The sequence below is a fragment of the Protomyctophum bolini genome, assembly GCF_963924005.1.
Source record: "Protomyctophum bolini genome assembly, chromosome: 15".
Lineage (NCBI taxonomy): Eukaryota > Metazoa > Chordata > Actinopteri > Myctophiformes > Myctophidae > Protomyctophum > Protomyctophum bolini.
Genome location: NC_137876.1, coordinates 17,092,346 through 17,109,526, shown reverse-complemented (window position 1 = coordinate 17,109,526; position 17,181 = coordinate 17,092,346). Strand labels below are relative to the sequence as shown.

Below are 17,181 nucleotides of genomic sequence, written 5' to 3'. Positions count from 1 at the left end.
CACCCATATTGGCTCCTACAATACATGACTAGAAGACCCAAACATCTGTACATATGACACTGAAATACCTCCCCATAGACAATGGCGGAGGGGCGTGAGCCACGTGAGGCACCGCCGGGTGAAGCACTAACCGAGCAATTTGCCGTGTCGAGCGTTGCGAAGTTCGGTAGAGCCCCGTGCGAGTTGTAAACCAATAGGCAGAGAATATTGATGTCAAACCCGAACTTACCCCTTCAGCCCCAACCGGCCACGGTGAAATTGCACTTCCGTGTTTGATCAAGCCATGCCTCTGTCAGTATTTATTATTTTGTTTTAGTCGTGAATGTACGAAGTTGAAATTCCGTCCATACGTACTATTTTCGGTGAGATCGCGTTGACAACACGCAAGACAATGGAATGCAAGCTGACATTATAGTGACTCGAGTCATTTCTTGTTCTTTTTTCCTTAATGTCAGAATATCGCAGCAGAAAGTGCATGCCATTTGTCACGGTTACTGCATGGGACCAGAGAGTGCTAATGATGTCCATGTTGATCTATCGTCCACAATAAAAAGAAACATATGTTGACTGCTAACGGTGTTTAGCATCGAGAGGAAACATAATCCAACCATACCTAAACGACATTTCCCTGTTAGATGTCTGTCTGTCTGTTTGTAGCTAAAGGCTATCCATCGGACACACAGACACACACACACACACACACACACACACACACACACACACGCACACACACACACACACACACACACACACACACACACACACACACACACACACACACACACACACACACACACACACACACACACACACACATATACATGTAAACACACCCCTCTGTCACCAAACTTACCCTCTTTGTCATCTGTGTGTGTGTGTGTGTGTGTGTACGCGCATGTGTGTAGGAGATACTTGGAGGAGCTCACGTTGCAGAGGAGCGATACGACGCACAGTTCTTCAAGAAGTTCCGCAGTCAGAACATCGTTCTTTCAGCAAGTACCTACGCACGGGTAAAATAAACCTGTTTATCTTAACAAGGACCTACGCACGGGTAAAATGAACCCCCTGTTTATCTTAACAAGGACCTACGCACGGGTAAAATGAACCCCCTGTTTATCTTAACAAGGACCTACGCACGGGTAAAATTAACCTCCTGTTTATCTTAACAAGGACTTACGCACGGGTAAAATTAACCCCCTGTTTATCTTAACAAGGACCTACGCACGGGTAAAATTAACCCCCTGTTTATCTTAACAAGGACCTACGCACGGGTAAAATTAACCCCCTGTTTATCTTAACAAGGACCTACACACAGGTAAAATAAACCTGTTTATCTTAACAAGGACCTACGCACGGGTAAAATTAACCCCCTGTTTATCTTAACAAGTACCTACGCACGGGTAAAATGAACCTGTTTATCTTAACAAGGACCTACGCACAGGTAAAATTAACCTGTTTATCTTAACAAGGACCTACGCACGGGTAAAATTAACCCCCTGTTTATGTTAACAAGGACCTATGCACAGGTAAAATAAACCTGTTTATCTTAACAAGGACCTATGCATGGGTAAAATAAACCTGTTTATCTTAACACTACGACGTCGGAGCGGTCATTCTGACCGGTTTTGAGATTTAAAAGTTTATTTTCTTAGCCCATGGAGTCCAGAGAAAGTTCCCCTTGCATGACTTTGTCTAAATATTCGATTGAAATCATCTCTGTTTTTTTCCCCATTTGAAACGTTTTGTAAATATGATTTTAGGCATATATCTCCTACTCTTTCTGGCTATTATCGGCACAATGGACCGCCGTCCCCCTTTCTCCCCCATAGGCCAACTCGCCTTTTTGCTGCTTGATAATGGTGTCTTTTATAACCCGATTCCCCGACATTTCCTTTTCACTTGATATCGTTTCGTAGAGAGGGCCTACACAACCGATCTATATACCAAATGAAAGACCGAATTCCGTAGTTTACATGGTATTTTGAATTTTTTAAAATGAGCAAAAAATGAGCGAGTTATGATTTAAAGAAAAGAGGGGTGGAGGAAAAAAAAGAACACGTAACACACATACAGCTAGCTAACTAGGCGATTATTTGGATCAATCAAATATATTAATTACATCGATTATATCGATAACACGCGTAGCCTATAATGTTTCCCCCTCCATATAAAAATGACAATATATAACTCTAATGTCGTATTTCGTCATGTATGTGAACTAGGCTGCTTGCAAGAGTGTCGCTTTCGTGAGCAATGGTGTGCATGGCCGGTTTGACCTGACGCGATTCTTTCTTTGGCACAATCAATGAAATATAATAGTAGGCTACTAAGCCCGTTTTCAGCTAAATTCGGAAATGTCCAGGCTAAATAACGTATCGACGGGAGTCGTGTTAATATTTATTTACTCGTCATTGTCATGTTCACTCCAAATAAACAAGTATTATGCACTTATGATGCGGAGAGCCATCTTATAAAATATTTCGGTTGGGATATTGAGGGGGCAGAAAACAGCCCGGTCACGTGGTTGATGTACTTGCAAGTTGGGACAAAGAAATACACACAGCTTTAGCAAATGTTTTTTATTAATTAAACTGATATAACAACATAACGTGGCTAATAATTGTTTATTTGGAATGTACTTTGGCTTGTAATTTAGGTAAATATAACGCGACTCACTTGTATAAGTAATTTACCGCGGACATGCCGCATTTACTGCAATACATTGGCTTTAGTAATGCGGTTAGCTTATAATATTAGCAAATGTAAGCTAACGGCTGGAGGAATGGGGGTCTGTTACTACGGACATTCCGGTCAATAACATCATTACACTTAAACATTAATACAATTATGTCATGTTTACATGCCTAGTCAAGCAGTCTGTACATGGCGTGGTGTCACATAATATTAATTACATCGATAACACACGAGAAAAGACGAGTGATCTTTGCAGGGTGGAAGAAGGAAAAAAAGAAGCAGCAACGCGACACTCTTCCATGCAGGCTATGTTGCAATATAGCACTAACCGGGCAAAATATGTATTATTAGTTTTATACATTTTAGGAGTGAAAACATGTGTTTAGAAATGACAACATCTCAGCAGTTCAGACAATGTCCCATTGTTAACAACACACGACACAGACAGCTAGCTAACTAGGCTAGGCTAGCTAGCTTCTCGCTCCATTGAAACCGAGCATTCAATAATAACATCCCTCTGCCCTCATCATGGATAATAATCATTGTATTCATATTATCTTATCAAAATAGTAAACAAATTCCAAGTTAATTAACCAGCCAAACATATATGATTTAATTCGTTGGAAATGGGATGCAGCCGGCTTGAACGTCTCCAGCTCCACGTCTCCAGCTGGACGTCTTCTCCAGGGAGTGGGGGAGAGAGTGGCCAATCAAATCGCACCAAAAACACGGTCCCTCTGACCGTTCAGCGACTGAGTAGTAGTGATTTTTTTTCAGACTGGCTAGTGTTAACAAGGACCTATATGCACGGGTAAAATAAACCTGTTTATCTTAACAAGGACCTATGCACGGGTAAAATAAACCTGTTTATCTAACAAGGACCTACGCACAGGTAAAATAAACCTGTTTATCTTAACAAGGATCTACAAGCTCATAGCGTGGCCCCGAGTGCCACGCTACGAGCTTGTAGGTCTGCTATTTGAAAAGTCGTGAAAATGTAGCGCAAATCTTTGAATATATATTATTTCACAGCGAACGTTTTTAACTAAAATCTTTGCTTTTGGAGGTGGTCCCTGGAACAACATATTTTCAGATGGGGGTCGGCGGCCAAATGCATATAATTCTGGGGGTCCTTGACGTGAAAAAGGTTGAGCACCACTGACATAGAAACATAGGTTTTTGTCCTTTTAACCCATTTAGCCCTAATAGAATCCATTGATTTTTTTCCTTTTATCCCTTATTATGGTTTTTAACCATACTGGCCCATTTAATATTAGATTAATTGAAAACGAACCACTAAGGGGCGAGCCCAACTCGTTTACGATGCTTTTTGAAAACCTTATAACAATACCTAACACCATGCCAAAAAATCAAAAACAATCAAGTGCACGATTGTAACAAATTGGGACCCAGCTATCAGGATTGGTTCATAAAGCAGTGCATGTTGGGTTATCTCTGGTTTCTAAAGGGGTGTGTGTGTGTGTGTGTGTGTGTGTGTGTGTGTGTGTGTGTGTGTGTGTGTGTGTGTGTGTGTGTGTGTGTGTGTGTGTGTGTGTGTGTGTGCGTGTGTGTGTGCGTGTGCGTGTGCGTGTGCGTACGCATACAGGAGAGTAACGTGCAGGCTCTAGACATCCTCTTCACGTATCACGGAGCTGATCTCCTGCAGCATCGCCTGGCGCTACTCTACAACTTCCCAGAAACCACCTCTCCTCATGAATACTGCCCCCTACTGCCTGAGGCCTGGTAGGACGCGCGCACACAAATACACACACACACCCCGAGCAATCTTCGTTGGTCATGAAGTGTGGGGTCATGGCCGAAAGAATAAGGTAGAGAATACAAGCGGCATAAATTAGTTCTCTCAGACGGGTGGGCAGGCATCTCCCTTAGAGATACACGTTTTTTTGGGCTTTTTTCCCCTCTATCTTTCCCTATATTATGATGCTGAGGTGTTCTCCTGCAACAGCACACTCTCCCTTTGGCCCCCTGTGGCTGAATGCACTGTTTATATCCACTACAGTTTACTACTCAGGACGTCGGAGGGGATTTAAACTTTTAGCCAATTGTAGCGCGAGGCTGTGACGGTGTGTTCAACCTAGCAGTATTATAATGAAAACGCTATGCAATTTCATTGCAATGTATAATATTATGCCCATATCTTAGTTTCACCATTGTTCATGTGAAATGGAATGATTTAATATGTAAGCCTATTGAAATGATGAGAATCGCTATGTATAGCGCATGGTTTGGTGGTCCGGCCACCAAACCGTTGCGGATCATCATAGCGATTTTTCTTCATTGCAATGAATAACCGTGGACAGAGTAGTTCACATGAACGATGATATTTTTTTATGTTATATTTAGCCATACGAGCGCAATATCTATAGCGTCCCTCCCAGCAGCAACAACAATCCCATATCCTGAAGTGACCTGGATCGGCCAATAGAATGACAGGGGGAAGGGGGGTGGAGCTATTTAACTTTTGTGTACAAACACTGGAACTTGTCTATATCAGCTTTAACTCATTTCAACCTGAGAATGATTCTACAAATACCTTCTAAATCCTGACAGTTTCTCTGAAAAACCAATGTTTCTATGTCGGTCGGCCTCAAACTATTTCATGTCAAGGACCACCACATTCATATGTATTTTCCTGCCGACCCCCATCTGAAAATATGTAGTTCCAGGGACCCCCCCAGAAGCAAAGATCTGAGTTAAAAACGTTCGCACTGAAATAATATATATTAAAAGATTTGCACTACATTTTCACGATTTTTCACGAGCTTGTAGATCTGCTATTTTTCAATGGCTAAAGTATAACATAATGCCTAAAACACCAAAAGGGGTTCATGCCCCAAAACGAGTTAAAGAAAGGATCGGCCCACACAGTCTGTGTATGCATGTCAGGTCCAGTCATAGACTGTAAAAAATATGGACAAAGCGTTCCCCGGGTCTAACATGAACGTAAAATGAAGCCTGTCAGTCCTTGCAATGGAAGTCGCCATTTTCTAGATCCGTTTGGGCCCAGCTGGCCCATTGGCTGGCCCAGACAACAAGGCGGGACTTCCCCCCTTCTTCTTCTATGGTTTTTATTTTGACTCGAGTGGGTGGGGGATCCCGTTCATAGACTGTAAAAGGTAGCCACGCCCCTCAGAACATGCGCGACTTTATGGTCATTTTTTTATAAATGGGACCATAATTTTCCAAAAAGAATATTATGACATTAGAAATGAGACTTTAAACTAGTGACTGGAAGCAAAAAGTATTCATGACTATGTTTATTAAGGTAATACAGTCTAGGTGAAGGTGGGCCCAAATACATGGACTTCTATGGGGCTATTGGTTTTTTGAGCCCAATGACAGCGCCACAACAGGCCATTATATGAACTTTCATTTCCTTAGTGGCTTCACAAAATATCTGTCTGACTGCCCCCCTGGGTCCAGTGCAGGAGCTGGATGCAATGACAGCAGGAAGGCAGTCATCATCATTAGAAAAGTGTGACTTCTGGCCTGAGCCATGGCTCAATGGTCCAGGCACCATGGCTGGTAATCCAGTCTGGCAGTGTGCCGCGGGTTCGACTCCCGATCCCGACGGCCTTTACTGCATGTCTTCCCCCCCCATCTCTCTCCCCATTTCCTGTCAGCCTACTGTCTACTGTCCATAAAAAAATAAAATAATAATAAAGGCGAAAGCCGCGAAAAACCCCCCAAAAAACAACACAAGATGGGAAGAATGTTGGAGTCTATTCATTTCCAATGGGAGAGTGAACGTGAACACAGCTTCTAAACCATTCCTCAACCCCATGGTTATACTGAACTAAATACTGGACCCAATCGTCACAAGGCACACGATATTTACAAGATATTCATACTAAAAGGCCTTCTTTTAGCGAGACAAATCAGGAGAAAATCTACTTCGTTATCGACATTTCTTTATCCCAGCAACAAACTCTCGCGGGGAGAAGAGATTCAGGGATTGCCAGATGCACTTTATTGACTAGTTGCACTTTATCAAGGGAATGTGTGCAATATCTCTGTTTTGTATGTTGGGTGTTTCATGGTGTTTTGCCTTTTCTTATGTGAACGTGTCTGTTATTTGTATGCAGCTGTGACTCTGTCTCCAAGACAAATTTCTCCCAAAGGGAGACAAATAAAGACAACCTTGAACTTTGAGAAGCAAACCACGCCTACTATTTTTTAGGAGACCATTTGTACGCTTTGTGTACGATTTCACCTCTATAGTGGCTCCAATGAAGTTGGCCCATCTTCATAAATAGACCATCTTTGGTCACATCTAATTGATGTTTTAATGGCCACTATGCATTATGTTCCTGTCTGCAGACGCACAGAGACAAACAACAAAACAAGAAGTGCTTGTTCATCCTCCGTGTCTTAGGACTCAGTGCTGTGTTCTGTCCGGTCCGTTGACACACCTCCCACCACAGTTGTCCTGTGCTTTATGGCCGAGTGGATTTGACTCTGCAAGTATTGATTTACTGTGTGTGTGTGTGTGTGTGTGTGTGTGTGTGTGTGTGTGTGTGTGTGTGTGTGTGTGTGTGTGTGTGTGTGTGTGTGTGTGTGTGTGTGTGTGTGTGTGTGTGTGTGTGTGTGTGTGTGTGTGTGTGTGTGTGTGTGTGTGTGTGTGTGTGTGTGTGTGTGTGTGTGTGTGTGTGTGTGTGTGTGTGTGCACCTCAGTGTGGACGATAATGGAGAGCTGCAGTTGATTCCGTGGGACGAGCAGAGACACAGAGATATGGACTGGTGTGAGGCAGAGGAGTGCAGGTACGCATGCACGCACGTATGTCTAGAGTCTTGCTGTGCTATTAACTCATTTGGGACAAAACACTATTTTTGTTTCCCCTCTCTCTCTCTCTCTCTCTCTCTCTCTCTCTCTCTCTCTCTGTGTCTCTCTATGTCTCTCTCTCAGATCGGTGTTGGATCAGACTCAGTGTGATGACGACAGCGTTCTGTACGAGGACACTCCGGAGCTGCTGTGTTTCCGTGCGGCCACACCCTCCATCGATCAGCTGACCCATTGGTACCGCCTCCGAGCCCAGAGCATAGACGCATGCTCCAGACAGGTAGGAAGCTTTTCACTGTGACACACTGCTCCAGACAGGTAGGAAGCTTTTCACTGTGACACACTGCTCCAGACAGGTAGGAAGCTAAACACTGTGACACACTGCTCCAGACAGGTAAGAAGCTTTTCACTGTGACACACATACATTGGTACCGCCCCCGGGCGCACATCATAGATGTATGCTCCAGAGAGGTAGGAAGCTTTTCACTGTGACACACTGCTCCAGACAGGTAGGAAACGTTGAAAATGAGGGCTTGCCCTCAACTGTATTTCCGAGTATAAATAAAGGTGAGAAAGAAAGAAAGAAAGAAAGAAAGGAAGGAAGGTTTTCACTGTGACACACTTCTCCATTCAAGTAGGAAGGTTTTCACTGTGACACACTTCTTGCTTTAAACGTAAACAAACCTTTCCTAGTTGTCGGTCCTAGTGGTAACATTTTAATAAAAACTACAATAAAAATAAATTAGCAATAACTAACTTTATTGTGTGTGTATATAGAAACTAACTGAAATTATAGACAAAATGCCCTTGGTTTTCATTTGTGGATGGGTTGCTGGTGGTTCATGTTCATCTGTAATTGAATTAATTTTTTTATGCTACCGTTTGCTAAGTTTTTATTACACAATACTTTTCAATCCTGCACATGACACACAACCAAGGTATGAAACGACTAAAACTAAAGCCCAAACCACACCGCTAGTGACTTGAAACAAAAGGACCCTTATGACAATAAATGGGTCCATTTGATTGTAGGTATTTGTAAACCCCCACGTAAGCCATTCTCCAAACCATTATATAGCACACCTCACACACAGCTGTCAGTTGGGGGTACTTAGTTTAGACTAGTCATTTGTTAGACATGGGTTAAGGTTAGGTTTAGGTTTTCTGCCCCATGGGAGGTTAGGGTTAGCTCTGTTCCATAGCTCTAATGCGTTTCATTTAGAGCTATGTTACTCTCAACTTCCGCCGCTCGCATAAATGCAGACCAGCCTCTACTCTTTAGCGTAAATAAAAAGAAGGCGAGTTGTGTCATACTTTCCTTAGTGGACGCACTCTGAGCCCCCCACCACACGTATAAACTGTACTTTTTGGCCAAAAGGGGATTTTGTTTCCACCGGGAACAAAATACTTTTAGTTACTCCGCTGCACCTTCTGGTGGGGGGCTCAGAGTGCTTCCACTAAGGAAAGTAGGCTTTCTAATGACACAACTAGCCTTTGTTTTGGTGAGTAGCAAAAACGTAATTTTTATTTACGCTAAAGAGTAGAGGCTGGTCTGCATTCATGCGAGCGGCAGAAGTTGAGAGTAACATAGCTCTAAATGAAATGCATTAGAGCTATGGACCAGAGCTAGGGTGAGGGTTTGAGATAGGTTGTAGTTGTAGGACTAATGACTGGTCTAACCAATGACTAGTCTAAACTAAGTACTGCACCCGTCAGTTGTAGTGTTGACATTGGCTGGGCAGGTATTAAAGAACATCTCTCATATGTGTCAAAATCGCGGGGGTCCACGACAGTCTGCATGGGGGTCCGCGGGTACAGTGGGGGTCCCCGTCTCGACTGAGACTCAACTGTGTTACTGTTACCCATTAACTCAGCGGGTGTGCGCTCATGCAGGTCACACACTGTTTAGCTGCGCTGCGCTGTTATTCTGAAATTAGTTGGCCTAAATAATTCTGAGGCATCATGGCGGCGGGTTACTGCAGCCAATGAGAATGATAGCTTGCTAGCACTGCTCAAAAAGCATGGAATGCGGATGTGTATATTACAGGAAACTCCCGTTAAACTTTACAAGAAAAAAAAAACTCTGGTAAACTCCCGAATTGTACCATCACACCTGTATATTAACTGTATATGCCTGCTAAACTTGAGGTTTACGGGCAAATCTAGTGCCCAAAATTTCCCGTTAACTCCTCTTTCACGCAGTGTGGTACGGGCACTACGGCAGCCAATGAGAGAGATAGCTTGCTATTCCGGAAAGACACGATTGTTCATAAACCAGCTGCTGTGCCTCACAAACTATATTCCAAACAACTAAAACTAAACCAAAACGTGCCACTCAAAAATCCAAAACTAGTATAACCCTGATGCTCTGTCATTGGTCGGTTCAGGTGGACTGTGTTCTCTGTCATTGATTGGTTCAGGTGGACTCTGCTCTCTCATTGGTTGGTTCAGGTGAACTGTGCTCTCTCATTGGTTGGTTCAGGTGGACTCTGCTCTCTCATTGGTTGGTTCAGGTGAACTGTGCTCTTTGTCATTGATTGGTTCAGGTGGACTCTGCTCTCAGTGGTTGGTTCAGGTGAACTGTGCTTTGTCATTGGTTGGTTCAGGTGGAGTCTGCTCTCTCATTGGTTGGTTCAGGTGGAGTCTGCTCTCTCATTGGTCGCTTCAGGTGTTCTGTGCTCTCTCCTTGGCTGTCTCAGGTGGACTGTGCGCTGTCATTGGTGCGTCTGGGGAAGGAGCGTGACATCCCGGGGCTGGAGGGGCTGTGTGACGACCTGGTTACCATGGAGACTCTGGTGTACGAGACGCGCTGCGACCTGAGCGTCACGCTGCGACACCTGCAGCAGCTCAGTGACATTGACAAGCTCCGCCTCCTCATGAAGAATGTAAGCCACGCCCCCTCCTCCGACACCATCTTGGGCAGACTTCACATACTAGAGCATGTCTGAAATAAATATCAGAGCTGAAATAGACATGTAAATATGAAATAAATGCTTAAACATGTAGCTTGGTGTAATGCTAGAGACCACAGGAGTGAACCTTTCAGGCCTGTTTTCTCATCTATGCAAGACATTACTATATGACATATATCCAAAATTGCTGCAGGTCAAAATGAACAAAATGCGCCTGAATTTTAATCTGTGCGATCTAAAAATATAACTGGGAGCACCAGTGCCACTGCATATAGTTGCTGTAGTGCGACCAAAACGATCGCGACCGAAGTGTCGCGGGCCGGTTCCTAAATATCTGAGCATGTCAGAAAAGAAAGTACGTTCCTAGTCCATTCCTGTCCAGAGTCTTGATTTTTAAAAGAAATATCTCCTTGGCTTGTTCTGCTCTCCCTCTAACCTCTGATTAACATCAGCTGGGTGATCAGACCTAAGGTCCTCAGTTGTGAGAGACAACAAAAGGGCTCAATTGAATGGAATGTGTGGAGGCAACACACACACACACACACACACACACACACACACACACACACACACACACACACACACACACACACACACACTAATATATATATTTTTAATTTAATAAAAAAGCATAAAACAAAGGGTTTGGTAGCCAAATAATTATATTTTCAACTGGTTTATTGCCGCTTCTTAAACAAAAATAGCATCTCATACCAACTGGCTTGTAGGCTAGTGGTTCCCAAAGTGGGGTCCGGGGACCCCTAGGGGTCCTTAAGGGAGTCACAGAGGGTCCTCAGCTAAATGATAGTTAGGAACCAAATGGACCCTAATGGGTCTGAAACTCTGAGAGTGTACATACATATGGGTATACCAATTTCCCTGTACATTTGTACACTCTCAGAGTTAAATTAACTTTGATTTTGCAATATACAGTGGGGTCCCAGAGATAGAAATGGGGAACTGTAATTATTTTCTGGTGCTCCTTCATTCTGAATTTGGGAGCACCAGTGCTACCAAGTAAAAAAGTTAATTTCGAGCCCTGGTTGAACTCTGCTAATGAACAAACTGCAACGATTTGCATTCGGACCGACGGACACTGACATTATGTGACGTCTACACGATTGTCACACATTTCAGCAGGTCACCAATTTCACCGTAACACCGTGAGGCAGAGTGGCCGATATTTTGGGTATTGGAATTCGGCTCCAGTCAAAACCCTCCTCCAACATTTTGCGCAAACGTTTTTCCTGACTTCCTGTGTGTCTGCCATAATCCCCCCCCCCCTCAGTCTCCTCCAGAGCGCTACGTGAAGGACGCGTTCCAGTGGATGATGCCCTTCCTCCACCGCTGTGAGAGACAGACGACCGGGAGCTCCAAGACGCTGCTCAGAGAATACCTGGTCGGCCTGGCCCTGACGGACCTCAGGCTGCCTCTGGGGGTGTTCCAGCACTGTAAACCTGACGTGAGTAGAGAACAGCTGGCCCTGACGGACCTCACGCTGCCTCTGAGACCCCCTTTCCACCGGTTGGTTCCGGTTGGAACCGGTTCAGTTCTTTTTGGTTCTTAGTCCATGAACCAGAGCTCCAAAATTGGAAAGTTAATTATGAATTGAGTGTGCAAAACCATACCTATATTGTATTGTTATCACCATGACACTTCCCCCAATTGATTACTTACACGAAGACAATGATTTATTGTATTACAAATTTTACATTTTTAGATATGCAAATTAGGCATTATGTAGGAAATTATGCAAAATAAACAAAAATATGAAAAAGCTACTACTGTGGAAGGGTTATCATGTATTAATTTACTTGTATTGAACCTATAAACAATGCAATATAGGTTTAGTTTTCCCACCAATTTTGGAGACATGGCTCACTAAGAACCAAAAATAACTGAACCGGTTCCCATTTGGAACCAACTGGTGGAAAGGGGGTCTGAGAGTGTTCCAGCACTTTGAACCTGACGTAAGTAGAGAATAGCTGGCCCTGACGGACCTCACTGTGAACGCATGCACGCACGCACGCACGCACACATGCACATACACGTGTGACATGTAACGGAGTAGCATTCCTCTCCTCTCAATCCATCTCAGTTTGATTCAAAGCTACTTTCATTGCCATGGGGAACATGTGTCTACACTGACAAGCGTGTCGAATGAAACAAATGCGCGTATAAAATGTACTATGCATGCATATACGTACAGCAGTGGTCTGCACCCTTTTTGGAACAAAGTGCCACGTTTTTTTACTTCCTACATAGTCAGTGTTTCATGTCAACGTTGATTTTAATTACATTTACATGAAACATTTCCAGCATATTTTTGATTGTTCACGGATGCAACCTTATTCCCTTAAAAACCTAATATAAAGTATCTTTCACAACTGTCAGACTTATCCGTTTGAGTGAGTGTGAGTTATTATTATTGATATTATTATTTTGTGTATTCTCTCATATCAGTGCCAACAGAAGATCATGGGCGATCCAGACCAGTTGATGACGGTAGCTCTGGAGTGCATCTACAGCTCAGAGAGAGACGACCAGCTCAGTCTGTGCTACGACATACTGGAATGTCTGCCTCAGAGGGGATACGGGTCAGTGCACACACACACACACACACACACACTTTCTTCATTTGAATCCGCAAATTACAATTAATCTGACAAGGAAACGAATATAACGCGGTTGACAGTTCATGTTCACTTAAGGATACACATGGCCCCTTCTCCTCCACACAGACAAACTGCCTAGAACAGCCGAAACGGAGAAGTATTTGTCAAGTTGTTTGGCTTCATTCTTAATCATGCTACCTATTATTAGGCCACTCTTGGTCAGTTTATGTACATGGCCCAGGCTTCCAAATAAAGGGCTACACACACCGTCTGCGAACGCCGCGCGTCAAAACAGCCGCCTCCGTTATTTTCAATGAACCTATCGCACACCGGCGGCGTCCGACGCTCCGATACGCCACTGTTCTATTTTGTGCGGCAACGCCTGTGCCGCGTCGCTGCGCACCCGGTGTGTGATGGGCTTAACAGTATGACGAATCGATACCCAAGGTTTGTAATGATTCCAAGTCATTTTCAAGATTCAAGATTCAATACCTTATTGCCATGTCAACAGAGTTGATTGGAATTTGTTTTAGTGCACTAAAAACAGACTAAATACAGATTTGAGACACATATTCGGACAGTAGAAAAAGATACAAAAGTACAAACATCATATGAGAGAGACCAATAAATAAGAATAATGCAAAACGTTACAATTCATGAGAGAGAGGCCAATAAATAAGAGTAATTCAACGTTACAGTTCATGGTAAATAAATAGCAATTTCTCGCATCGTGAAAAGAGGGTCAGCATTCAGTAGGCTAACAGCCTCGGGATAAGTACTGTTCTTGTTGCACTTTAGAGACCGAAGTATTTACCTGAGGGCAGGGGTGCAAAAAGAGAGCTGGCAGGTTGGGAGGGGGTAATGGTTGGTACTTGGAATGCCCCGTCCATGTACAGGTTTAAGACAAAAGCCCAACTCCAGAATCAGGACCTCCTTGTGGCTGGTGTCAACAAAGACAACATCCAGTGTATTTGGGATGTTAGCAAAGACATCGCGCAAAGACATCGCATGCACCAGTCTGGTAATACTCTTGAATGTTTATACATGGCTGCACTGGTTGGCATATATTTTTGAATTGCACCAGACACTAGGTCAACGATCCGGTCGTGGTGAGCAATATACACATTTCTGTATGCACTACATCCATGTGTTATGTGTGCGATGGATTCTAGCTGTTGTTCAGAATCGTGATGGTTGCGAATGCAGTGAGCACTTACTATGAGACCTAGCAGATCATGTCTGTGTGTCTGTCTGTCTGTGTGTCTGTCCGTCCCGCTATACGTCCAAATATGCAGTGTGTTGCATCAATACGTCCAAATATGGAGTGTGTTGCATCAATCACAAACAAATCACTCAGCTCCATATATGGGCACAAAAGAGGCCAGGTCCACATATACAGTAACAGCGGGACAGACACACAGACGGACAGACAGACAGACATGATCTGCAGGGTCTCAGCTGCATTCGCTTCCCGCGTTTGCGAGTCTTACTGGTTTATACAAAGTGAGTGTGGAGGTCAGGGTACCGGATTGACTGATTGTACTTGGTTGGTAATACTTGCAGTCTAGCTTTGATGGTGAATCCTCCCCAATAGCAGCTTTTTTGTACATCAAATGTGACACGGAGTGATCAGCCGAATCAAACAGGCCAACTTTCCCTGCAGTCCAAGTCCACACCAATGCTGTTTGGCTTCAGTCTGTTTCGTACTAAGCAGGACTCTTCTAGCCGTTTCTACCTGTAGTCTAGTGTCCGCTCCCTGGTGGGTGAGGGTAGCCTCCACTACCACGCTGGAGTCTGTAATTAATCCGTCAGAGATGAGCACGTTTTCATTGTTCTTTGCCCATTTTAGCTGGACTCCTGTCCCATGGCACAGGTCATTGAGATCTGGCCAATCAGACCAGACCCCAAAGCCCTTGGCTTTGTGAGTCCAGTTTTCCAGAGTCTTTCAGAAAGGTATTCTGCTCTGCACCAGCCAGGGGGACCTTCCTCCTGCGCAGGTCCAGTAGGAGCGATGCCCTGGCCATTTCTCTGAAGGTGCCATCATCATCATTTTGAGCATGTGTAGTAGGTGGCTTAGCCTTGTAAGCTGCATAAATCCACTCTACATTTGGGACGTGTGAGTTTAGGCCAACCATATGGAAGGAAGAGTATGTCTCGTGTGTCATAGCTGCATTCAGAAAAAAAACAGGAACGCCCACAATGCAAAACTCTTCAAAAGCGTAAAGCCTTCAACAGAAAGTCCAAAATTCAAACCTTTCAAAAAGCACCACGTAGCAAGTCCAAAACTCAAACCTTTCGGAGTGCAACGCTAGGAACAACAAGAGCTCAGGGACAACAGAGTATGTTCTGACGGTGTGTTAGTGGAATGATTCCAGTCCATAGACTGTTAAAAATATGGACAAATACTCTTCGTTGGGTTTTATTTTGACTGAACGGGGGGTGGCTCCCGTTCATAGACTGTAACGGTAGCCACGCCCCTCAGAACATACGCAACTTTATGGTCATTTATTTAATAAATGGGACCATAATTTTCCAAAAAGAATAATATGACATGAGAAATGAGACTTTAAACTAGTGACTGGAAGCAGAAAGTATTCATGACCATGTTTATTAAGGTAATACAGTCTAGGTGAAGTTGGGCCCAAATACATGGGCCTCTATGGAGCTATGGGTTTTTTTGGGCCCAATGACAGTGCCACAACAGGCCATTATATGAACTTTCAGGAAGTCCCGATTTCCTTAAGCCCATCGCACACCGTCTGCAACCGTCTGCGGCGCGGCGCGTTGCCGCGCGGCGCCGCCTGGAAAATAGAACTGTGTTCTATCGGCGCGCCCGGCGGCGCGGCGCGGCGCGGGGGACGGAGCCGGTGTGCGATAGGTTCATTGAAAATAATGGAGGCGGCTGTGTCCGCGGCGCCGCCGGTGTGTGGTGGGCTTTAGTGGCTTCACGAAATATCTGTCTGACTGCCTCCCTGGTCCAGTCTTATAGGGAGCAGGGTGATTGCAGAAGTGTTCTCAGGTGTGGAATGGGCATGGCACGGCACTGTTGGGCTGAAGAGGGGGTGGAAACAGGCGTGTGGCAATGACAGAGAGGGAATGGAGAGTGGAGCCAGAGTTGGAGCGGAATGGCAGAATCTGTTACGAACACACTGCTTTCACAGACCCTCGTACACGCACGCAGGCATGCACGCAGGCTCGCTCGCACGCACGCGCATATACACGCACGCACACACACCTAGTAACATTAACAATGGTAGTTAACAACGGGTGTGGGATGTTGTTAATATTTCACAAAAACAACATCGTCTTCTCCGGTGCTTCACCTCCATGCTGCACCCTCCTGTGCACACACACACACACACACACACACACACACACACACACACACACACACAGGCGTCATTTGCATGTGCACATCACTGATGCATGCGTATGCGCCCTTCAGCCCTTCACATGTGTTTTTTCAGGATAAAGGCACTAGAGTACCGCAAAACCGGGAGGTGTTATCTTCCATTACTACCTTGCGCTGTCAAGTCTGATCTCTCTTTAGAAGAGTTTATATTCCAAACGAGATGCTTGATTAAGTCAGAAATGAGGACAGGACATTGCCGTTCTGATCAAAACCATGGACAGCAACGCATATTCAGAGATAATAGACTGTGTGTGTGTGTGTGTGTGTGTGTGTGTGTGTGTGTGTGTGTGTGTGTGTGCGTGTGCACGTGTGCGTGTGCGTGATCTTGTGCGCCATCTTACAGACCAGAGACAGACATCACCTCAACGCTACATGACCAGGTGGACAAACTGGAGAAACATCTCAGGTAACGCACACACACACACACACACACACACACACACACACATTCACTAGACATATTAGTTTAGACAATTTAGAACCATGGACAGCTACAGTTACTATAGAGCCATGGACAGCTACAGTTACTTCAGAACCATGGACAGCTACAGTTACTATAGATAGAACCATGGACAGCTACAGTTACTTCAGAACCATGGACAGCTACAGTTACTATAGATAGAACCATGGACAGCTACAGTTACTCTAGATAGAACCATGGACAGCTACAGTTACTCTAGATAGAACCATGGACAGCTACAGTTACTTCAGAACCATGGACAGCTACAGTTAATTCAGAGCCATGGA

General features: G+C 44.4%; 1 protein-coding gene across 2 annotated transcripts in view; it reads left to right on the top strand.

Moving 5' to 3' along the window:
• Positions 1 to 17,181, top strand: part of LOC308329395 (NBAS subunit of NRZ tethering complex-like) — a 113,159-nt gene that overhangs the window by 39,616 nt on the left and 56,362 nt on the right. For both annotated transcript variants that reach the window (XM_080783663.1, XM_080783662.1), the window contains 8 exons: positions 906 to 1,010; positions 4,301 to 4,437; positions 7,390 to 7,476; positions 7,622 to 7,775; positions 10,195 to 10,380; positions 11,696 to 11,869; positions 12,871 to 13,004; positions 16,778 to 16,840. In XM_080783663.1, the coding sequence (XP_080639789.1) occupies positions 906 to 1,010; positions 4,301 to 4,437; positions 7,390 to 7,476; positions 7,622 to 7,775; positions 10,195 to 10,380; positions 11,696 to 11,869; positions 12,871 to 13,004; positions 16,778 to 16,840 (1,040 nt within the window). The remainder of the gene's footprint in view (positions 1 to 905; positions 1,011 to 4,300; positions 4,438 to 7,389; positions 7,477 to 7,621; positions 7,776 to 10,194; positions 10,381 to 11,695; positions 11,870 to 12,870; positions 13,005 to 16,777; positions 16,841 to 17,181) is intronic.